Source organism: Agelaius tricolor, unplaced genomic scaffold (assembly GCF_023055355.1).
Source record: "Agelaius tricolor isolate 1412-34295 unplaced genomic scaffold, bAgeTri1.0.p SCAF_6, whole genome shotgun sequence".
Classification (NCBI taxonomy): domain Eukaryota; kingdom Metazoa; phylum Chordata; class Aves; order Passeriformes; family Icteridae; genus Agelaius; species Agelaius tricolor.
Window position 1 is genome coordinate 41,086,851 of NW_027269266.1, and position 24,148 is coordinate 41,110,998.

At 38.5% G+C, this 24,148-nt stretch overlaps 1 protein-coding gene across 4 annotated transcripts in view; it reads right to left on the reverse strand.

Annotated features, from left to right (window-relative positions):
- The window catches only part of CAPN7 (calpain 7), a 32,244-nt gene extending 15,847 nt beyond the window's left edge, over window positions 1-16,397 (reverse strand). Inside the window, exons 1-11 of one of the 4 annotated variants that reach the window (XM_071429494.1) lie at window positions 16,219-16,397; window positions 12,130-12,238; window positions 11,331-11,488; window positions 9,011-9,078; window positions 7,708-7,908; window positions 7,223-7,309; window positions 6,411-6,537; window positions 5,997-6,082; window positions 4,226-4,319; window positions 2,499-2,645; window positions 745-851 (exon numbers count right to left, since the gene is read on the reverse strand). In XM_071429494.1, the coding sequence (XP_071285595.1) occupies window positions 745-851; window positions 2,499-2,645; window positions 4,226-4,319; window positions 5,997-6,082; window positions 6,411-6,537; window positions 7,223-7,309; window positions 7,708-7,908; window positions 9,011-9,078; window positions 11,331-11,488; window positions 12,130-12,238; window positions 16,219-16,320 (1,286 nt within the window). In that variant the 5' untranslated portion in view covers window positions 16,321-16,397. Of the gene's footprint in view, window positions 1-744; window positions 852-2,498; window positions 2,646-4,225; window positions 4,320-5,996; window positions 6,083-6,410; window positions 6,538-7,222; window positions 7,310-7,707; window positions 7,909-9,010; window positions 9,079-11,289; window positions 11,489-12,129; window positions 12,239-15,517; window positions 16,060-16,218 lie in introns of those variants that run through there. The other 3 variants (XM_071429491.1, XM_071429492.1, XM_071429493.1) reach the window with 3 other exon arrangements.
- Window positions 16,398-24,148: the final 7,751 nt, after the last annotated feature.

Genomic DNA, 24,148 nt, shown 5'->3' on the forward strand with positions numbered 1-24,148 from the left:
CAACAGAATAACCCCCTTCTACTGCATTGAAATACATAAGACACTGGCTGCACAAAACATTTGGAAAGAAATCAAAGTACTTGGTATACCTGGCATTTATAATTTACAGCTGTATCTTTCACCATAAGCAAAATAATAGAATCATTTACTTTGGACCCTTAAGACCATAAAATGCAACTGCTATGGTAGGTCTGAAAAGCAGTATTGCAGTTTTGATAAGACTTTTGCTGCTCCTCCAGGAGATTTACTGATGGGGCATAACCTTGTGATACAATTATATGTATTATATCTGCTTATCTGCTTGCCAAGGACAGCAGATATAGTTCTGGGGAACTGTGTGGAAACACAGAACACATATCCTTCTTCTTTTTAAACACTTAACTGGTATATATTATAACTGGTACCAGTTAGAATATAACTGGTATATTGGTTCCAAACTGCTCTTCTCTGATTTTATATTCTGTTTTCTTTATCAAGGAAAGGGATATTTATTTTTTATTCATACATATAGACAAAGAATTCCACTACACAAAATTGCCCAGAACTTTAATCTTCTGTTCTAACAAAGCCACCAATATCTCATTTTTCTTGTTCCAGAAAGCACATGGAGGTTTTATAAAGCACAATTTGTAGCAGTACCAAAATGCTGTTGAAGTATCCGTGGTGACTGTATTGCTCTTAGAGTGGTAACACAGCTACTACCCAGCAAGCATTTTAATTACTTAGGAAAGAACAATTGTCTACCTCTGATAAAGCATTCTGAAAGTGCTGTCTTTATTGAAGGCTTGATTGTCAGAGTGCATTGCAATTCTTTCAGGTATCCAGCCTGTCAGTGCATGGAGATCAATATTCTGAAATGCAAGTATTCAAAAGAAATCAGAACAGATAATCCATATATAAACATATGATGTCTGTACACAACTTATAAAACACCTTGAAAGAAATTAAGTACACATAAGTTACAGTACAGCTCTACACATAAAAGGGTCAAGATTAAGACTAACAAACAAAAAATTCTTTGATTATACAAGGACAACGTTTCCAAGTATCTTAAAAAAAAGCTGGAAAGTGAACTGATGAAATAAACTGGAATTCCAGAGCAATGGAAGCATATCAGAATCATCAGTCACATTCAGCTGTGTGATGTGTTCTATTTATTTCATTGATTTACAGACTTTTAAAGCATAGTCAGAAGCACTATTTGGTACCTTGCTATTATATATGCATTTTAAATAATTTATACTTTATTTCTAAAGCTCAGGGTTTGGATTTTTTATTCTTTTTGGTAAAGCTGACACTGACATGTATTTCCATAAAAAGATGCTTTAATCTCCCAACTCCTTGAAATATTGCTTAATTCCTATTCTTTTGCTTTGTACTCCTCAAAGCAAAAGCAGAGACTGTAAATGCTTGAAGTGTCAATAACCAGCACTAGGGGGCTGGGAACTTGAGGAATTACAAATACAACCCAGCCTGATTCTAAGTAACACTGAGCTTACAAAAGGAAGCTGGAATACAGTGGAAAGTGGAGGGGGCAGGAAGGGTGGAGATTAAATGTCACCAGTCAAGCTGTTTTTCCAGATAGCAAGTTACAGGATGACAATGGGAATTAAATAACGTTATTCTCATCAGCTTTTGTCCTTCAAAACAAATATTTTTAAGTGTCCTGACACTTAAAAATATGTGCTACATTTACCCCTTACACAAAGCCACATTTGTCTCTATAACAATTTTTCAAGAGGTGATGATTACTAAGTATATTCACCAAGACTGTGATTGTCAAGACACTAATTAGCACCATAAATTTAAAAAAAATCTTTAAAATTATAATAGTATAAAGTTAAAATCAGAAAGGCTTCCTAAGTAACAAATTATGTGGGCTACTCATTTCAGCAAACAAATTAATTCTCTTTAAAGAATAACTTGCATGTCACTTGTATGATGTATGTTGACTGTTTCTTTAGTAACCACATTATAGAAACCCAATGCATATTTATGGAGATGAGTGGAACAATCTGATAAACAAACTTACACAGATCAAAGCACTTGCTCCCTCTATACAGACCTAAATTTCTAGACTGCTCCTTTCCTAGCTGACTCCCATTACCTAATGAGGGAGAACTGCCCTATTCATTGAAAGAGTTAGAAACCAAAATCAGCAGTATTGATATAGGCAAAGAGAATTTGACTTCATCCAACACGTCCATCTAGACTCTATAGAAACACTTCCTACCCACAAACATCAATACTGAAATCTGAGAGTTAAGATTAACTTTGACCATCAAGATGTCTTGATCATTCTATTTTGATGGACTAATTTCATTAAGTACAGCTAAAAATAATTGTGAAAAAAAGAACCAGAAAAAAAAATTAAGAAAATGTCATACCAAATACTTGTCTCCCTAAGCTGCTCACTTTGATTTCACTGGAATGAAATTATTTTACCCATTATTATTTAAGTGGATTTTTTTTCCTCTTATAAATAATCTCATACTTACAGAATTTGATCCAGGAAAATCATATCCTCCCATGACTTTCATGTAAGCCTTTTCTATTAGTGACACCCATAATTCATTCTTATTATTGGAATAAGAGCAGAGAAGTTCCCCACTATGATCAACAGGTAACTGGTCATCTATGATTACCTGTGTGAAATGAATGAAGTAAAGTATTATGAAAAAAGTATTTTGAAAGTAATCAGAAAATCAAACAAAACCCTCATTAATACAAAGCTTTTCAGCTTTACAGCCAGACCTGACCATTATTCTCACATATGGACACCTCTATCAACCCTGCAGTGGTCTGCCCAAGTGAACAAGAAACTCCACTGTCAGCTCTTGATTGCACAGGCCTAATTGGGTGACATGTGAGTGGCTGCCTTGACTGATGGTGACAGTACACTCTTATAAAGTGTGCAATAGCTACTGCAAAAGGCACTTGCAGAAAGGTTCCATGCAATTACAAGCATAAAAAGTAAAGAAAAGCCTAACAATATTCCTCATCTAATTAGGAATCAGAGCGTGGATGATGCTTGGTAGCCAGCAGAGAAATAAATATTTATTTATCTTTAAGGAAACAAATTGTGTCATATCACTTTCATAGCCTCTAGTTCCAGATTTAAGTTTCTTCTCTCTGAAAAGGAAGAACACCTCAAAAGCAGCAGCTCTGACAGTATTAACATTTCTTCTTTAAATTAGGTACTATATATTCATCATCACTACAGATTCTTACTGCATATTTGCAGTAATCTGAAACAGTTTCTGTGAATAGATGTTTCAGTTTTCTGTTGGCACTGGTCCATTACAAATACAGGCTACCAGCACAGCACATTCTCTGGTCAAATCCTGTCTGTGCAGGAATGAATAGACCTTTTCATAGGAGAGCAAATGGCCATTCATCCTAAGAAAAGGCAACCCTTAGGAGATATTTTGGAAAGAATATTAAGAGCAAGGCAGATACAAAAATTATACTTCCCTGGAACATTCAGATTCCAGAATTTTGCAGCTCAAGGACTTCCTCACCCAGAGGTTATATTTTAACAATTAAGACCTTTGAGGAGTTTCCCCTACTTCCCCACCCCATGAATATGACCACTCAACTTCTGAACTCTCATAGGCATTCATCAGTCACTATGATCTGTGCTACAGTTAAGTATGATGTGGAGAAATACATTATTTTATGTTCTTATTTATTGCACTGAAAAGAAAATGAAATTGTTCGTGAGTTTGCAAAGTTTTATCTTCAGGCGTTTCCTCTTCTTACCAAAAATCTGTAGTCAACCAAGGCCTTGCTTGAATTATCAGTCAAGTTATTCCACTGTGGTCATTTCATATCTACACTCTTCCTGATATCCCCCTCTATAATTTTTCATTCTCTCTAAGATGGAGTGGAAGAGTGCACATCTAATTCATAAATAGGGGATACATAGCTTTGTTCCTATTTGGTTTTCACAATTCTGTTAAGTAATATAAGGCATTTTTAACATGAATGTAATGTAAGGCTGTTTTTATTAATGTTCATAGAAGTATAGAAGTACAGAAGAAGTATGTGGTTGCATACTTCAAAACCAAAAATGAATCTCAAAAAGGATTAACAATTAAAAAATACTTTCCAAAAACACCTGCCTAAAGTTTTTGCTATGCAAGCACTTCGTAGTGAAGCTAATCAAGGCTTTAAAACACATGACTTTTGTAGTAACAGCAGTAAGTTCCCCCAAAAACTTTACCTTTCTAGGAACACCATTGATATGAAGCTTCACCATGTATTTACCACATGGATTATATTCTGGTTCTCCTTTCTTATTCTGAGGGTAAATTATACTGTTAACAGAAAAAAAAAAAGGAAGGAAATTATGACATAAATGACTTGGCTGTACCTACACTTACAAAGATAAAAGTGTGATTAACACAGTCTGTTTAAGGAATTTACACTGAACAGAAATATTGCATTTTTAATGAAGAGCAACTCAAATTTAGTAAAAATAATCATGCTTAAATAGGTTTTATTTTTTCAGGCCCTGGTCTTGCTGCAGCTTTCTACTTAATATAGTAGCAAAAAGAACATAAGTAACCTAACTGTTTCTCAAACAGAAGCAAGGCAAATAAATTTATCTTATGATTAAACAAGCAGTATTTACAAATCTATAATATAAATACAGTATTTGCCTGAATGACAAGTCACATATTCCAATAAACTTTTGAAGGAGAAGGCTATGCAGAACTTTGAAAAGATTACAAATTCAGTTCCAAAAAGAACAGATTAAAACAAAACAGTCAAAAAACATTCACACACTGGTCTGGCAACAGCCTCCCAGCAAAGTCCAGAAAATCCATGGCAAATTTATCATAGGATGCCAATTGACCGGAGCTGAGATAGTGTTGTTAACATTAATTCCACAATGAGCTGTAAAATGGACCACCTGCTGCACAGCAGCCAACAAAGTAGACAAATGAAACCAGAGTGCATTATAAAGTTTATATTTAAAAAATCCCAAACAAATACAAAATCCTTCCAAATTATTTCTTACTCCTCAAAGCACATCTGAAGTTAGACTCCAGTGTCTGTATTCACACCTATATTGATAGCAAGTTATATCTTAGCTAGGAGTTCTGTGATTTTTAAAAAAATTGTAATTAACTATGACTAATTAGTTAAGGAATGCTTGACTCTGATTTTAGCTGGCTTTGATTTAGATCTGTGTTGGCTGAATGTCAGAAGAAAACCCTGAGAAACTATCTCACAGCACCTGCAGAAAGGAACTCCATGAACCCATACCCCTAAGAGAACTCAATCAGCAGTTGAAGAACAAAATTCAATCAAGAATCATTCAATGGTTATCATATAACTAGAGATAAATAAGATGTCATAGAAAAAGAAAGCTATCTTGAGCAAGTTAAGGAGTCAAAGGCCTATACACCCCAGAAAACCTGATAAATACACTGCAGGTAAAGTAAGGGAGCCAGTTCATAGGCTTGTTACACCCCAGAAAACTTAATCAATGATAATTGTCTAACCAGGACAGCAAATTTAATAAAGTGCTGCTTGGCTGGATAAAATTTGGGTTATCCATTAAACAAAAATAGATGAGATGTTCTGGAAGAAATAAAAGAAGCAAAACACCTATACCATGATGCAATAAATTGTGCAGACTTTTGGGGGTATCTGTAAAAAATCTTGGATATTAGAGCATAAATAAATGTCTGAAAACTGTTGTTTCCTTGAACATGTCTATGGTGAATAAATTCATTATCTGTTCCAAATTTTGACTCAAAATATTTATTAGGAATGTTTGTATAACAGCTTTTTGCTGTTAAACTTAAAACCCTTTGTTCCAATATAAAGTTGGCTTCCTGCTTAGAAGTGCTGAAACCATGAGTCCAGGGGAGATGAAGGTGAAACAAATGCTGGTTTTGACTGTGTACAGCTGTCACAGAAGATATTGCAAAAGCTGGGCAGTGTTAAATCTGAAAAGATCTTGCAAAGCAACAGCTACTTACCTCGTGATCAATTTTTTGTTGTATCTTCTTTCATACGCTGCACTGATAGCTAGTGATGCCACAAAAGAACAATCTGACACTATTGTCTACAAAGAGAAGAAAACCAGTGAGGACATTTAGTAATAATTCAGCTACTGAGAGATGAATGCAGTATGTGGAGGGAAGGAAAACAGCCAGTTAGTAATTCCCTTCAAAAGGGAAGGATTTAGACCAAAAGAAGCAAAGCCACTATTAAAGAGGCAGAAAATGTATGCTTGCTCAACATGAGGCCCCTACAGAGCAAATTTTTTTCCATTTATTTAACCTCATAAGAGCCAAGGAAAGCACTCTCCTATTTGGGGATTCCTTTTTGAACAACAAGCTCCCCCATGATAAACCACTAGCAGCACACAGTTTTCCTTAGGAACAATTTACCTGCTTTATGCTGAAACTTGATACGGTATAGATCATCGTAGGGTTATTTGTTATGTCATCTGGTCTCACCCACTTGGCAAACATTGCTTTCTGTTTGGGGGATAATGGTAGCTTCCCACACTTATCACTAGATTTAAGAGAGAAAAAAAAGTAGAAATAAATCAGTAGCAGTTTAGAAGAGCTTTTTATGGTATGTGCAGTCTTAAATATGTCAGATAGATGGGGCAAAATATGCACAGAACAATTACAAAGCTGTAAAACAAATCCAAGGAACACTGCTTTGAAGTTTGTGATTTTTAAGAGGGGAAAAAGGAAAAAAAATTGAAAAAAATCAACCAACCCCAAATGTCTTTGTCTCCTATGGCTGTATCATCTCAACTCATTATTACTGCTTATGAATGAAAATCTAGCTGTTATATATCACTCTTACTTGGAATAGCCCTTTGCAGAAGAAACAGCTATGACCTGCATTTTACAGGCAACAGAGCTAAATTCATTAGCATGGAGCAGCATCAGAAAACAGACTCAAGCTGCCAGCCCAGCCTGATAATCCAAAAATCCAAATGTAATATTATCCTTATAGGCTTGAAGACACAAGTGCAAAAGCACTACAGAGCAGGATCAGCTTACAATAAAGTTTTAAGTTCAAAGTGGAAGAAGGAAGTGGTAGTATTTAAATATCTCTGCCTGAATTATGCTTAAAAGCCCACGTAAATGATTTTAAACACTGAAAAATAAAATACAGAAATACTAAATATGGAAGCTTTGAAAATAAAAACAAAACTGAAGTTCAGTAACTGACGCATACTTACGAAAAAGGCATAGGGAAGGCAAAACGTTCCCTCAGATCAACACTCATGAAAGGTACATATTCAATGCCATTAATCTTTGAAGTCTTCCTGCAAGTCAGAAGAAAAACAACAAAAAAGAAGAGCTACAAACTAATCAATCATCTGAAAATTAACTTGCAGAAGGTAACAATGAAATAAGTTTTTAAAAACTAGTAATACACAGTGCTTCTGAAAACAAGATCACTACCTCTTGAACATTATATATTTGATAGTTTTCAAAAGTCACAATTTAGGCTAATGGTTTTATAAATTATTTGTAGCTTATTTCACCTATAATAAAAACCAAAGTAAAAGGAACTGGATGGAATAGAAGGCAGAGTAATATAAAATATTATGCTTTTATTTCCAGTGAAGTAGCAGTTGTACAATCTATAAAAACAACTTTGCACTTTGGCTTCTCAGTGTCAGACCTTCCATGAACTCATTTTGGAAAATCTTAGACTTACCTGAGTACTTCAATCTCCTCTGCAGTGTATCTCTGACCTTGAGATTCACTAGCTTGTACTGCTCTGATTGTCTGTGGTTTATCATTTAAAGAAAAATCAGGTCCCAATGGAAAGAATGTTCTGACTGGCTGATTTGGTTTGGCTGCAGTTGACTTTTCTTTCTGAGATGATTTTGACATAGATTCCTTCAGTGCTTCTGCTCTAAAGCAAATAAAGAATGTATTTTCTTTACAACAGTGATAAAAATATAATTACAGTTCAATTATTGATTTTCTTTGTTCATGTTCCCACATATATTAAATGGAATGAGCAAATGCCCCAGTTGACCAACACTACTTTTTCTTAAAAAAAAAAATCAAATCGATTTCTGATGTTGGTGCTTCTTTATTTTTCTGTTCTTGAATCAATTAAAATACAGCATTTCCAACTCTTACAAGCTACTTTTGACAGAACTCATTAGATTTTTATTGCCTCTAAATTATGCTAATAGGAGAATTTCTGTAAGTGTTCATCATGTGGAATCTCAGAACAAGATCACTGAAACACAGAGAAAAAATTTTTCTGCATCCTCTCATACCTTCCAGATTTATTTTGTCTAGCAGGTACAATAGTGGTAAAACCCATGGGCATTCTCACAACCCAAGCTTTCAACTGCTTGAACATCGTGTATGCAGGAGCCATATTTTGTTACTGCTGCATTAAGCTTCTGTATAGTCACACACATGCAAAATATTGGGATTTTTTTCTGAACACAGACTGAGAAATGCTAAAACCCAGTTTATACTGAAACTTAGCCCAACACAGCCTGGGATTCACCATCATAGAGCTGATTTTAAAAGACGTACATTGACCTTATACTTGTGTAAATTGTTTCAGAGATTTGCTATTGTAAAGAAAAATGTTTCCCAGTTTCCAAGCTGTCTTCCTTATGGAGGGACACTGACACCTTGACTTCATGCTAGCCTGAATTCAGCAACTTTTATAGAGGCCAATAATTATAGTACTCTGGATTATATCTCTGAAGTACTGCATTTGTTCTAACAAGCACACAGTCCTTTCCTAATTCTGCATGTCCCAAGATTCCCAGAGGGTTGGCACAACAGCTGCCACATTCAGCAGTGAAGCAGCTGGCAACTGGCTCCAAGGTGAACTCTGCAGGAGTTTAGTCTACACAGAATCCACACAGACATGTTAGACTGAGAATCCAACTCAGAGGGTGCACTCAGAACTGACAGCAAGTATGTTTACTTACATTAGTATGTTTACTAACATTAGTATGTTTACTAACATCAGCAGTACTCACCTATCCAGTGCTTGTCGAGCCAGCTGTTTCAGTTTGGACTGGAGTCCTGCTTCTGAGGTTTCAGTAGCCTAAAGTGCAAAATTAAAGAAAAATCTACACATCCAAAAACCACCAACATGTTTCATTAGCTCAGTTGTCATACTTCTAGATTACAGCAAAGAGTAACTAGCTATTTATTCCAATTCTCTTTTTGAAATGAGCAAATATTTTGGTTTGTTTGTTGTTGTTTCTTTTTTTAAACTCAGCATAAAAAAATACTATGTAAGCAAATACCATTTTGCTGCTCTAGTGAAATTTTGATAGAATGGAAGTTATGTCTAAAATTCTTCAGCATGAAAAACAGTCCATACACAAAGAGAATTGCCAGAATTAATTGTATTCAAACACTGTTGGCAGAAAGAAGACACAACAAAACGCTGCACATACTGCTGAGCTTGAATGTGTTCAGATTCTTTTCTCCAAATGTGTTAAAATGATCATGGTAATTTAGGAAAAAGATTTTAAATGTTTACTTTCATAAGATAAGTGTTTTCAAACTAACAACATAGTGGTGCAAGAACATTTTTAACTTGCAATCAAAAGCATAAAATAACCTAGGACAGGGTGACAAAGATGTGATGAGTGTTCTGCTTCTGCTCTCATTTGGGAGGTCATTTTTGACAGTTTATACTTTTGTCTTCCTTACAGATGAAGCATAGCTTGTGCAGCCAAACAATCTGCAGGAGGCACAAGATGAGGTGTGGCCTCTCCTGTGGCATCTAAAAGCAGGTTTCAGGTTCTAGCTTTGTGCCTTGATCAATTATTTCAGGTCGGGGATGTCCTGAAGGATACAAAAAGCAATCTACTTTCACCCCAAGAAACAAAACTAGAAACACCCTCTGTAAGAAACTAATTTCATTTGCAAACAAATAACATTCTGGGGTTCCTGGCTGGAAAATACTTTAAAAGATTTATGAAGGTAAGTAATGGAGATGGAACACCAGCACATTCATCTAGGAATCAGCCACAGAAGAGAAGTAATGGCTGAGTACTTCAAGGGTAAGGAAGAAACAAATCTCTCCCCCTGAATATACTGAGAAAAACATGAGTAAACTTCAAGATAGCAGAGTCCTTTAAATCTCCTTTCATCCTGGGAAGAAGAAAGGACTTTTGGGTCACCCTGAGGGACAAACCTTACCATCATGTCAGCAAAAGAATATGCTAGTCAAGATTAAAAGAAACTTCAGCAGTATCTTGTACCTAATGAAATACTCAATAAATGCAGCTGTTAATACGAGATATTTTCAGACTAACTTCAGTAATATTTGCATGCACTGACACAACAGAAGGAGGAACACAGCAGAGAAAAAGGAGCATGCTGCTGCAGTAAATGTTATGTAATAGACTGAAAATGTTCTGCTCCAACAGCTCAAGTGGAAAAACTAGAGCAGCTCTACTAACTCTTGATCTGGTTACACTGTACCACCAGGGGTTTTAGCCTAGGTAAAACCTGTTAACATAATTCAGAGGAAAGGATTTACTCAAGCATGTAGCAACAGTAACATAACACCCTCAACAACCCACAAATATTTTTACATTATAACATTGAAAAGAAGAGAAAAAGAAAAACAGACTTGGTGGAGTTACATTATGATGGTGAGCTCTTCTTGTAATGAGTTAGTTAAGGCAACTGGACTTAAGGGAGAAAAGCAGTACCTGTAGTTATATTGTTTATTGTTTATGTAATTCTTCATTGTTTATGTAATGGCCAATTAATCCTTATTAATTGCAGTGTGAATTGAATTCACTCATAACAGCTTTAGTGTTAAACATTTGAGTAATCAAGTAGTATTTGAATAGTTATGGCATCACTGTTAACGTCTTCAAAAAATGTTACACACGCAAATTTCCCTTAAATGACTTCCTTTAATGTAGTTAGAAATTAATACAGCTGACACAATGGCAAGTCAGCTATTCATTTTTAACAGTTTTTAATTTCTGGTTTTGTGGTGTTTGCTCCAGGGCAAAAATCAACACAAAAAATATTCCAGAATATTTCTAGCTTTTAGTATAATCCAGTTCAGAAAAAAAATCCACATAAATGACAAGTCCCTATAAATTTACAGTGTTGTATAGAACATAATAAAGACTGTAAGAAACACTGAAAAAAAAAAAAACAAACCAAAAACAGTGAAACAAACAAAAAAAAATTTAAAAGGGAGTTTTTACAAATACAGGTACTCCATTTTCAAGCCAGCCTTTAAGAGTCAGTCATTTGTGAGAGTGGAAGAATTTCTTACCATCACATAATTCCACCAAGTTACCCTGTAGCTTAACATACTGTTTTCAAACAGAGTTCCACTGCTTCTGTGTACAACTCTATAGCTTCTTCTGCATTGCCTTTATCATCTTCATCAAAAGCCTGAGTAACTAGGAAGTGTGCACGCTCCAAGTCCAACTGTTGTTTTGACTTCAGAGGGTCTGTCTTCTGTGATTGAACTAAAAGAAAAAAACTGTCTTTAGCCTTCTATAGCAGCAGACATGTAAAAACATCCTGAACGTGTCACCAAAACACTAGCAGCTCTAATCAGATGGGTAATGTCTATTTCTTGTCTGCTAACAAAATCTTTCCAAACTTTGCTAAAAACATCTATGCAAGGGCAAGGAAACACCATCACAATTCCTGAAGCAGAGGTTAGCTCTCAGGATATTTCAGATTTGAAATAATGTATGTAAAATTTCTTTCATACTACATGGAGAACAAGGATGTTTAATTATGTAAAATATTTTATCATTTGTGAAAATACATCACCTATAATAATATACTTCAGTGTCCATCTCACTTAATACCTTTACTAATGACCTTTCTCACATTTGCTCTGCAGATGTGGTTCCTCAGAATATTTAAAACCAAAGAACACCCACACCCAAGTCCTTAGAAAGTAATGCTCCACTTAATTTATGGTCTATCAGAATTCAAAGCACTGATGTGCTCATTGTATTTGTGATTCTTCACAAAGGGCAAGAAAATCAGAGTAATAAAAACAGAGCAAACACCATTGATATGTATTTCACAGCAGCAAACAACTTTCCACTCAATTAATTTAAGCAGAGGTTTAATTAGAAAGCTCCTTACCCACCTGCTGAATGGAGAGCTTGAACTCTCTCCAAGTACTCATTTATTTTTTCTTGAATATTTTCCAAGTTGGACCCAGCCATCCCAGCATAAATCAAGGCTTGTGCAGCTTCCTGCAGGGAGAAGAATTGGAGACAGAGTTAATGTTTGCTGCCTAGAAAATTACTTACCAAAAACAGAGGGCCTACAGCAGCCATGAGTTGCATGAAAGCAAGCCATTACATCTGCAAAAAGACTCAGTGGCTACAGGGAAATTCTGCTCAAAAGAAAAAGTTTCAAGTTATAAGCTAGATCATGTTTAATTTCTCACATCTGGGACAACCTATAAGACTATAAAAACATTCAGAAGTTCTGTAACATCAGATCTTAGGCCTGTTTATATAGTAATGTATGAAATCAGGAGATTTTAAGTGAAACTCTTCACACATGCACTGAAATCAGTTTGGTTTCAAAGTTGAGGATTTAAGGTTAGGAGAAAAAAGTAGCTATTCCAGTTATTTGCATTTAATTTGGTAATAACAAAAGTAAACAAATATATAAGCTTTTTAAAATCAAATGCCAAGAATTTTTGTTTAGTAAGCATTTTTATTAATTATTAAAAATTATTATTACTCAGATAAAGCTATCCAATCTGGAACATGTACAAATGTGAGGCCTCCTAGCTTCTCCAACTTGTTTTTTTAAAATGTTTGTATGTATACAAAATACCAGGTGGAAGTCTGCTTCCAGAACACAGGCCTCTGGCTCAGAAACACAGTACATTACTCACATTAAGGCTTTTTCCATCCTCTACAAATCTATTAAGAAAAAACGCCTTCAGTAGCATAAGCTGTCTATCCCTTCACTGAATTTATGAAAAACACCTAAGGTTTGGCAGGATTTCAATAAATAGCCAGAGCTGACACAGTCTCCAAACCACATGGAGAATCAACATTTGTCACCCCACAAAAACGAGGACAGAAACCTTGTTTTGTCCCCATTACTGTCCCCATGGAAAACCCCCCAGTTTTGTGGCAGCGCTCGCCTTCCCAGCAGCAGCAGAGGAGAGGAGGTGGTGGGGTAGCAGGCAGGCTGGGAAGGCACAAAGCAGAAGAGTAACTAGAGAAGAAGGCAGAAAGCAGAAGAGTAACTGGAGAGCTGCTTCACAGAGATGGTGCTCAGAGAGGCTGCCCTGCACAGGGCAAGCACAGATCCATGGCCAGGGCTCCCTTGTGTGTTTTATGGCCATTATTTTGGTCAAGCTTAGCAGTTTGCTCCCATATCCATCTGTTTAGTTTGCCCAAACTTAAAATTGATCCTGACACAGCCTGTATTTGTTAACAGGATAAATTTTCACTGAGAAACATCCCAGAACTAAGTACTGCATGCTCCCTGCCAGCATCCATCTCCATACTACATCACACAAAACATCCACAGCCACTGAAGGGTAAGCAGAAGTACCATTTATATGTAGCAATTAACTACCACTAAGGTCTAGCACACAACTATTTTTTGCAGGAGAAAAAAGTGCACTACAGCTGTGTGCTCAAGGGATGGGTATACTTGTCTGTGACATACTGCAAGTACAGACTGACAAAACAGGTGCTGTATCACAAAGGTATGTGCTCTACATATGATGCAAAGAACAAATGTGGATTTCCAAACCAGTGCTACAAAACCAGTGTATAATTGATGTTGCTTCTGTGATTTCAAGCACAATTGTTTTTGCCTGGTTTTAAGACGTAAGCATAATGGAAACAAGTCTTTTATAAACCAAATCTGCAAAGGACTGAAGCAGTTGACAGAGTGCTTGTGGAGCCAGCATGGCAGCTGTTTCCAGTGACCAGATGGATGTGCAATTCAGACTCAACATTTATGATTTCTCCAATGTCACTACTGTTTGTCACAAGTAGTGTGCCACAGTCACACTAAGCTAACTACAGCTCATCAGTCTGCAAGCTGCTAACAGCTGGTCAAGAGCCAGACTTAGCAGCAGCCTTCAGCAGTTTTGGCTGAAGTCATAGGTGTCCAAATATGATCCTGACATTTCTGCAGAGCACCATTAATTAGCAATCTGCCTGAAGCTGGCTCACACGCAGCACTCCCCATGGCATCTATCAAAGTTACATGGTAGCAGGAAGCCAAGCATACTTGCTAACCATAGGAACTCCATTCACACGTTTTGGTGTTGTCTACAGCAACAACTGTAGCATTTTCCATATTTCATCCTTAAGGTCAAGTTCCTACAGAAGCCAGTTCAGTACCCAAGCTTTCCCACATGCTTATTAATTGCACCAGTGGGCTCTGAACTTCTTAGAGCAGTTGATAAGAAAGCTGGTGACAGGCCGGAGCTTACTTCTACTGTGCTGGAATATATAAATGAATAAATAAATAAAGTATCCCTGAAATAATAAATGACATTTTGTAATTATTTTGTATAATCTAACATGGCAGTGATTCTTCAGGCAACATCTGGAAAGCCAAACATATCTAGGTTACCCTCTTGTCTCATGTAGTTTCAAGTGCACCAAGACTGACAGGGGTGCATTTTTCCACTTAGCAAGAATATTACCTGTATACAGCATGTGAAAAAGATTTTCCACACAGATGTATGCTCAAAAGCATACAGGGGTGACTATTTGCACAAAAAGATACTTTCATTCTGAATAGCACTGAGTAATTTCTGCCAGATGAAAGGAGAGATACACGGTGCTAAAGCAGTACTGCACGTGGTTATCAGACCATGCACACATGCTGCTCCTGATGAACACAGAGCTTATCAGCGTTATTATGGGCAACTAAAAATGCTCCATATATAAGGTTTACATATATAAATTTAGCCCTCTAAAAATTAACAACTGGGTTAAAAAAAAAAAGAAAAAAAGACTCTTCTTCCTATTCTTTCACACTTACACGCATATGCCACCAAGATATTAACACTATGCTTTTTAAACATTTCACAGACACCTTGTACTCATGAAATAAAAGGCCAGCTACAGATCCCTTAACAAATTATTGGAAGAGAATCACTTTGTCAGGATAACAGAATCTGTGGAATGATTACTGTGATAAGGATAAACAGAGGCCTCAAAGAGACTTCTCGCAGGTGAGAAGTCAATGCAATATGGAACTTTAATGTAACTTTACAACACATAAACCAACAATTTACATAGGTGAAAAATGCCTAATGGTTGCACAAAAAACGACTAAATACTAGTAGTAAACATACAGATATTGAGTAAGACACTAAATCAACCTCATTATAGCCTTAGCTACACCAACCTGACACTCTACGGAAACAATAAAATCTGGTCCCTAACGGAAAGAATATTCACACGAGATAAAAACCTGACACTGACAGCTTGTGATCTGAAGCTGTGTTACTGCCGAGCATCTTGTATTTCACCACAGACCTCTCTATTTGGTGGCTGTACAAGAGAGTTGCTTCCAGCTGCACACCCAGGAGCAGTAGTATGCCCACTTGTGGTTCTCCAAAATGCCCAGCATAAAACTGATCAGTCTTTCTGGCCTGGCAGGGTTTGGGGAGAGGCCAGGAATGAACGCGTAAAACCAGCGGGGCAGAGACGTTTTTAGATTACGATGAATCTTCCCAGCAGCACTGAAGGGGCTGTGTCTCCAGCAGCTGGAAGAAGCGCCCGTTCCCGCTTTTTAAGCCGAGTACCTGCAGTGCTTCCCCTAAGCCTGTCGGTAAACATCAGCGCCCGGGCAGCGCCCGTTCCCACCTAAAAGCAGGACGCAGGCAAAAGGCGTTTCGCAACCCGCCCTGAGGGACGCGGCTCCTCCGAAGACTGACAAACTTTCCACGCTCACGCACGGCCTTCCGCTCTCGTCTCGGCGGGCACCGCCTCGCCTTCCCCGGGCCGAGCTCGCTCCCGGGGCACACCCGCCGGGGGAGGGCGGGGGCGGCCGCGCTGACCCAGCGCGTCTCCCTCCGCCTGCAGGGCCGTGCCGGGCCGCGGGTGTGCCGCGCACTCCTCTCCGGCCCTCGGGGGGCCAAGGGGGGAGCGCGAACCCTCCGGCAGCTCAAGAGCATCACGCAGCCCGCGGAAGGAGACGGCGGCGCCCCGAGGAAGCCGGCGCGTCCCCGCCGTACCTTGTAGTAGAAGACCGCTTCCTGGTAGCGCCCGCTCTGGTCCCGCTGCACCGCCAGCTTCGCGAACTTCACCGCGTCCAGCTCCAGCGTGGTGGCGTCCATGGCCAGCGCCCTCCCGGTGCCGGCGGCAGCGGCGACAGCTCCCGTTGAAGCCCACGCTGTCCCTGTCCCCGCGCCCGCCCGGCCGCCTTCCCCGCCTCCTTGACCCCGCCGCGCCCGTCGGCCGCGCCCCCATGTCTGGCCACGCCCCCACGTCTGACCGCGCCCCCCGCCCGCGCCGCCGCGTATGTGGCCACGCCCACCGCGCCCGAAAGCGCCCGGTCCTCCTCGTTTGGCCACGCCCACCGCGCGCCCACGCCCGCGCGCCCCGGCAGACCTGCGCGTGCTCGGGCGCGCGGGGGCGGCGGGGCCGGTGAGGCGGTGAGCGGGAACGGCGCGCTCCCACCTGAGGCGCTGGAGGCGCGAGCGCGCGCCGGGCGGTGATAACAGAATGGCAAAATTACAGAATCACAGAATGAGTTAGGTTGGAAAAGATCTCTGAGATCATCGAATACAACCCATGGCCGAACACCACCGTGTCAATCAGACACTAAGTGCCACGTCTAACCTTAAACATCCCTGGGGACCGGTGACTCCACCACCTCCTTGGGCAGCGCATTCCAATGTCTAATCTCTCCTTCCGTAAAGAAATTCCTCCTAATGTCCAACCTGGACCTCTCCTAACACAGGTTAAGACTACGTTCTCTTGTCCTGTCACTGAGATACACCCTCCTTTCAGGCAGTTGTAGAGAGCAGTGAGGTCTCCCAGGAGAGAGGAGAGGCTCCCTTCCTTTTCTCCAGGCTGAACACCCGCAGCTCCCTCAGCTGCTCCTCACAGGATTTGTGCGCCAGACCCTTCACCAGCTCCATTGCTCCGTTGTCTGTCTGGACTCACTCCAGCACCTCAATGTCCTTCCTGAAATGATGGGCCCAGAACTGGACACAGCACTCAAGGTGTGGCCTGACCAGTGCTGAGTATAGGTGAAGAATCACTTCCCTGGATTCTCTTCCATCCCTTCTCTCCCATGGTTGTCAGCCACGGGCGAAAGAAGCAGGTGGAGCCCAGGGGTTGCAGAGTGGGGTTGTTCTTTTTTTTCCATTTCTCAATTTTTAATAGAGGTGGACATGGCTAATCCCCTGAGGGTGGGTTTTCTAGCCTTAAAAAGAGAGTGTTTTCAGTGTGCATCTGTTTTCATATAGGTCTAAAATGGAAAACAAACAAAAAACCCCATTTTATTGTATTGATCCTCATTAAAACAAAAAAAAAAAAAAAGTCGGGCTAGCAGTTTTGTAACCTAGATTGCTTAGCTAGGATGTTCAGGATTTTCTCTTTTTTTCCTACCATAAGAGGCAGTCAGGGGAAATCTGAGGGGTGGGATGCTTGAGGAGTGGGGTCTGTGCACAAGAAGCCACATGGCACGGGGTAATGGGAACAGGTTGCACTGGGAGAGGTTTCATCTTGACATAAAGAAAATTTTTATGGAAGCATTGACCATTTGTTGGAACAGCCTCCCTGGGGACATTGCTGGAGGTTTTCAAGAGGGTATAGGCAGGGTGCTAGTCTCATCCATGCTCCCCTTCCCACAGAAGGCTGGACGAGGTTCCTTCTCCCCTGGACAATTCTGTGATTCTACAAGCTTTTATTTCTGCTTGAAAATACAGTTTATTGCAAGGCATTGTTTTCATGAGATATAAAAATACTCTCTGGCAAGTTGTTCTGCAGCTCTTTTTCATGTGTGTCTTTTCAGCCTGTTTTCTGATTATAAATTCAGTTGGAGATGCAGCTAAATGCAGGAGTATTAGGTACTGAAATACTGAAATCTGTTATTTTCCCTGTAATTTTCTTAAGTGCAGAGTTAAGTGTTCCCAATCCATCTTGTTCTCTTCTTTATCCCTTTTGTGCTTTACTGACTGCATTTATATAAATACAGTAATGTTTAGTGCAAAAAGAAACTTTGTTTTTGTGATCTGCCAGGTACGGGGAAGTTCTTGTGTTCTTCATGGCTTTCCTTTTTGGTTGTGCTCCTTATAAAGTTACTTTTTTCTTTCAAAGTATATTTTATGGGTTTTGTCTGAGGAAAGATCCACATTACCCTAAAGGGTTTTTCTGAATAAAGCTCTATTTGTTCCATATTTCCCTAATGATACCATGAAAATGAAGGAGTTTCAGTCAAGGTCTGCTTCAATTTGATGTTGAGGCATAGTGGTGTAACTTGCATCGCCTAAAATTAATTTGTGCATCATGTGTATCAGTGTTTATCATTTTGCTTCAGACTAAACCATTAATGGATCAAATGCAACTTTGCAGTACTCAGAGTGACATGCATGATGCAAAGGAGACTGAACTGGGCAGAACAACAGATAATGCTGTTCCTTACTTAAATCTACATGCCCAAACCACCTATTCTGTAACATAAGCTAGGACCTCTTCCAGCTAATCGGGATTCAAAAATGTCACTTTGAAGAATTATTTTTTTAACTATTTGATGGTCACTGTGATTGGCCCTGTTCACATAATAAATGTCTTCTGTGTTTCTGTTTCTTACTAATCCTGTCTAAAATTCTACAAAAGGCTTTTAAATGTACAGAAAGTACAGTAAGTTATTAAGGTTATGACTGTAGCTAAGACTTCACATATATAAATTTTTTGCCTTTTGTATGTAGCGGTGTTTTACTTTTGGAGCCAGATATTAAAATTGGCCCATTTTCTTTCTAGATGAGGAAGAATATTTTCTTTCAATTGATGTTGATGTATCCTAGACATTTAAATTTTTGTATGGTTAACTCTTGTCTCCCAAGATACTGTGCAGAAAACCACTTCCACTAACTAAGATTGTTAAACCCCTTTTTCCACCGTCACAAATCCCAATTCCACATCCAGGTCCTCTTCTGCCTCAGTTTTTCTTCCCTTTGGTGATATCCTGAGTATCCCTTACTTCCCACCTTCTACTTGCCTTATTTACCTACCTTCCTAATCTCATCTAATGCTTGCTTTCTTTCCTTCCTGGCTGCCTTTTACAGTCAATATTCTCTGGGAAGATCATAGCTCTGTATGTTATCTTAATATTATTCCATCCAGCCCATGTCTTTTTGCAGAGGCAGTATCACATGAAGAAATTCAGGTCTCTGTTTCTGTGTCATAGTTTTTCATTACTAACAAGACAGAATCAGTTCATTCTCATTTGTTCTTCCTCTGAAGATACTTTCATCCCTCTTTTCCTTTTGTCTCACATAATACTGTAATTTGCTATCTCCCAACTCCTCTCTCTGCCTCCTGATTTTGATTCTTGCTTCTCTGCCTCTTCTCCTCATTTTTTCAAACATATGTTGTAAGGATGGATGTCTGCATGATGATGAGGCTTCTTACCTAAATTTTTTCTATTGCCATACCTATTTTCATTTGACTGCAGCCAAAGCTTTTTCATGTTTTATAATGTTTTCAGTGCTTCCCCTGCCCCTGGCACTGAAAACCCCAAAGATACAAACCTTGGATATGATCTGGTCTGTGAATTCCTCCACAGTTCCTTTCACTCTGTTGAGGCAATACAGAGTCAGAACAGGAGTTACTCTGGTCCTTTATTCCTCTGACTGGAGTGCAGTTGGTGCCTGTTGAAAGAGTACAGGAACAAGATAAAGTCAAAGTAGTGTTTTGTCTCAGCTTCCCGTAGGCTGTGGGTTGAACTCACATTATTGCCTCTGATACTGCTTGCTGGGCTTATTTTCAATTAATTAGTCTAATTGTTGCTTTAGCACATTTTGATTTTGGCATTCAAAATATTTTGTGGGAATGTTTAAATTTGTTGTATAACATTCCATTAACAAAAAATACAAACCAAAACCCAAAATAATAAATCAATTTCCATGCTGTTTCTCAGTGCATTCTCCCACCATTTCTCCCCTTCTTATAAAAATTATGATCCTATCACTCACATCTTTTATTTTGTCCATAGATTTATGTTCTTTACTATATCTTCCTACCATTATTTTTTGTCACACATTTAATCTCTTTTTAATCTCACAATGTTTCCTTTGACATGGAGTGATCAGAATACTGTGCAGTATTAGAGTTGTCTTATTACTTTTGTATCCTTTTGCATTGTTTTCTTCTGTTTCATAATGATTCCTAACACTCTATTTGCACTTTTAACCACTGCTTAGCATTGACCCAAGTTCTGAGCACTCTCCAGAATGACTCAGCTTTTCTGAGAAAGGATTAATGGTTTAGCATCTGTCATTATGTACCTAATGTGGTGTGTTTTCCCCTGTGATTTACCAGCATTTAATTTCACAGGCTGCATACACAGGAGAGATCCTTGCACAACTTTCTGTAGCAGGCTTTCACAAACCAGACTATTTGTATCAGTGGCTGTGGAAAATTGCCAGGCTTGCTGCAGAGAATTGTTGAGGCTGCTTGAGCCAGCGTGAGCTGAGACATTTTTTCCTCCACCTGGATAGAGCAAGGCTTACCAACATAATGTGTGGGGTAAAGCAGAGGTCTCCCAGCCCAGTGTTGTCTCAGTGAAGCACAGAAGAGCACTGACACCTCTGTACAGGGGTGTTGACCCTGAGATGTGAATCCTGCTCACCCAGGTGTAACAGGCCTTGTTAGAAGTGTGTATCTGGTCCTTTGAGGAGACAACGATGTATGGTTTTAACATGCTGATAGAAGGAGACTGCTGGGCAGAGATCAGACAGCCTTTACTGCTGCTTTGACTTTTTTGGAGAGGAAGCAATGCTGCTCTCTCAAGGTTCTATTCTGCCTTTCATTCATCTGTAAGTCCTATAGCTCAGCTTGACCAAAGGTCAAAAAGCCCCTCATCGTCCTTCCTTTGGATGTGAAAAAATACACCCATCAATATGAAAATGAGAAAGGGGCTGCCCCCCCAATTATGGCAGCAGCAACATTTGACCAATTGTATTTGACTATATCCCACCCCCATTTACCCAAAAATATAACACTGACATTTGGAATCCTCCATGGAGAGGATGAAAATATGATCCCAGTTCACAGACAAGTTGTTGGGCTTGCTCCTCTCTCCTCCCCAAACTGGTAGGCCTTTTTTGGTAAGATTTGTGATTCTGACTTGTGTCAGAGCATACTCTGGTGAAACCAAGCTAATTAGCAGTGAAGTTAAGCATAATGAAAAGCTGAATTTGTTGCTTTAGCTTGAGTTGTTAATTTAGCTTAATTAATCTAGCCTTGATATATTTATCACTAATGCAATAAGTGCATTTATCAATGGCTGCTCCAAATCTTTATTTCTGTTGCTCCAATAATCTGCACCAGTCATGAATTTGTGATTTTGAAAGTTCTTATTGAATGTGGCTGGACTTACAGGGCCAAACTGGTTATAATCAGAAATTCAGCCTACCTGCACCCAGCACCTCTGATCTCTGAAGACTAGAGATCAAGGTGAAATGCAAGGGGGTTTATTTTCTCCCAGACTGCATACTCTAATGCACCACTGGCTCTTCACCTTATTATTTCTTGCCATTTTTAGGTGACTTGTGAATTTTTGCAATAGGTGACCACCTTGTTCAGAAACAGAAGTTGGAAATGCTGTGTTCAGGTTCCATAGGGGTCTCCCCCTTCACCATTTGAAGAATCAGCATCCTCTATATTTTACCGATGGTTACTTCTTCCTCTATTTGTTAAAGAAGAACACTGTGTGGGAAGCTTTTAAGTGCCCCTGTATGGAGCTGTCCCCAGATTTCTCCTCTCTTATGAGTGACATCCTTTCCCAAGTGCTCTCCTCTCCTTTTACTAGTTGTTTTCCAAACATTCTACCTGAGATGCTGTTCATATTTTGACACTGTTGCTTAGCCAGGAATTGTTTTCTCCTTGCTTCCATGGGCTGTGCTGTTTCATGTCTAGTCAGACTATAGGTAATCTCTTCCTTTTTTTTAGTTCCAAGTACAGCAAGGTTATGGTAGTTGTCACTACTTTAAAATAAATAAAACTAATCACTGTATTTGCCTCCTCCCCCTTCATGTAATTTGTATTATTTTAGTCATTGAAGTATGTTGAATAATCTCTTTATCCTACATAAAAAGATTGTGGGTTTGTGTTTTGCAGTTTGATTCAATACATAATTTGTCAGGTTAATTTATGTTAGACATGTGATGGTTTATATTTTAAAGACTTGGGGAGATCTAGGACTTAGAGGAATGGAGAAGAGTGACAAGAAGCTAAGGATGGTAAAATAGCTCACTAAAAAATGGCTGCTGTTTGTTCAGAACATCTTTGAATATCAATACCTCTTTCATCAATAACTTGTTGAACGTGTATACACAAGTGTTAAATGGATTCTGCAATAATTTAGGGAAACTTTGCCCACATTTTTCCACTACGTAGGAGCAACTTCTTATATCTGTATTTGTGGGCCTGGTATGCTTGGCTGTTCCAGAGCAACTCTGTTTATATTCTCCAGTGCATAAAATGTTTTCTTAAACAGACTAACTGATCTTGGTTTACTTTTGTGCAAAGAACCACAAATTTATTGTTACATAGGCTATCTAAGTATTCTATTTTAAGGACTGAACCCCCTACCTATTGATTATATTAAAATCTTTTGGTACAAAATTAAATTTTCCTTGATTGAAGGCTTCTGAATATGAACCCAGACTCCTGATTGCTGCAGATGGTACTTTTATGAAAATAAGATGTCAGGAAAAGTATAGGTGAAAATAAAGTCTTCAAGATTGTATATGATATTTTAATTTTTAATATGCTAGAAATCCCTTCTATTCACAAGGCTTTGGATTTTTGAAACTATTTGAATAAAGGAATCAATTATATTATACCACTAGGTGTCCATCTATGATTAGCTTGAAGATAGAATTTTTTGTATGGTTAAAGGAACAGAAATTTTAAAAATACATTTTTAGTTTGATTTACCTATGAGTATGGTTAAAGTTGCTTGAGTTATTTTTGTTTTGAAGTTTTCTTGACTCCCTCACAGAGAATTAGATTTGGTTTTTATAGTCAAACATCCAGTATTCAGACTGGTCAGAAATATTGGTCCCCCAAACACTAGAGAAATAAAAGTATGAAATACAAAATTATTTTACTAAAGATTCTGTTGATTTTTTTTAGTAAGTAACGCAGTTTCAGCATAGATCATTGCAGTCCTCCAAAATTTATTTGTTAGTTTATTGCAAAAAGTAATACAACTTTCTAAAAGCAAAATGTTCCTCCTTACACTTTTAAAACAGTGGTTCTCAGCTTTCTAGGCTGTAATTTGTGGCATCTGTTTCAAAACAGTCATGGTGACAGGGACTGTGTTCCTTATTATAGAAAGAGGGAAGAAAAGAGACAAATATATCTTGATAATAATATATCAAAATATTTAACACAGCCTTAGTTAATTTTCTCAATTTCAAGGACAGTAAAGTTATAAAATAGATGCTCAAATGGGTCTCTGTCATCTGTTGAAAAACATTTCTGTAAAGAAAGCCTTATTCTTTATAGGATATCAAATTTTTACCAGAAACAACTCCCAAAGGGTTAGTATTGGCTGATATTTTATTTCCTTTTTGAAGAAAAATTAAAATTCAGACTCCATGCATTGGGCGAGGAGGGCCTTTTTTAAAGGTTCCTTTGGTGCTATTTATTTTCTCATTTCTGATGAAGGCATTTTAATTAGCATGAATAATGTTATTTGCAAGAAACTTGAATTTGATCAAGGAAGTCCTTTACTGAAACATCTTGTTATACTGCCGAATTTGTACTCCCGGGTAATTAAAAATTTAAAACTCTAGACACATTCCTCTTCGTGATGGGTTGGCTTCAGCTGGCAGCCAAGCTCTCACACTTCTATCTCCACAACAGGACAGGGCTGGGGGAGGAACAGAGAAAACAGATGAACAGGAGTGAGAAAACTCATGAGTC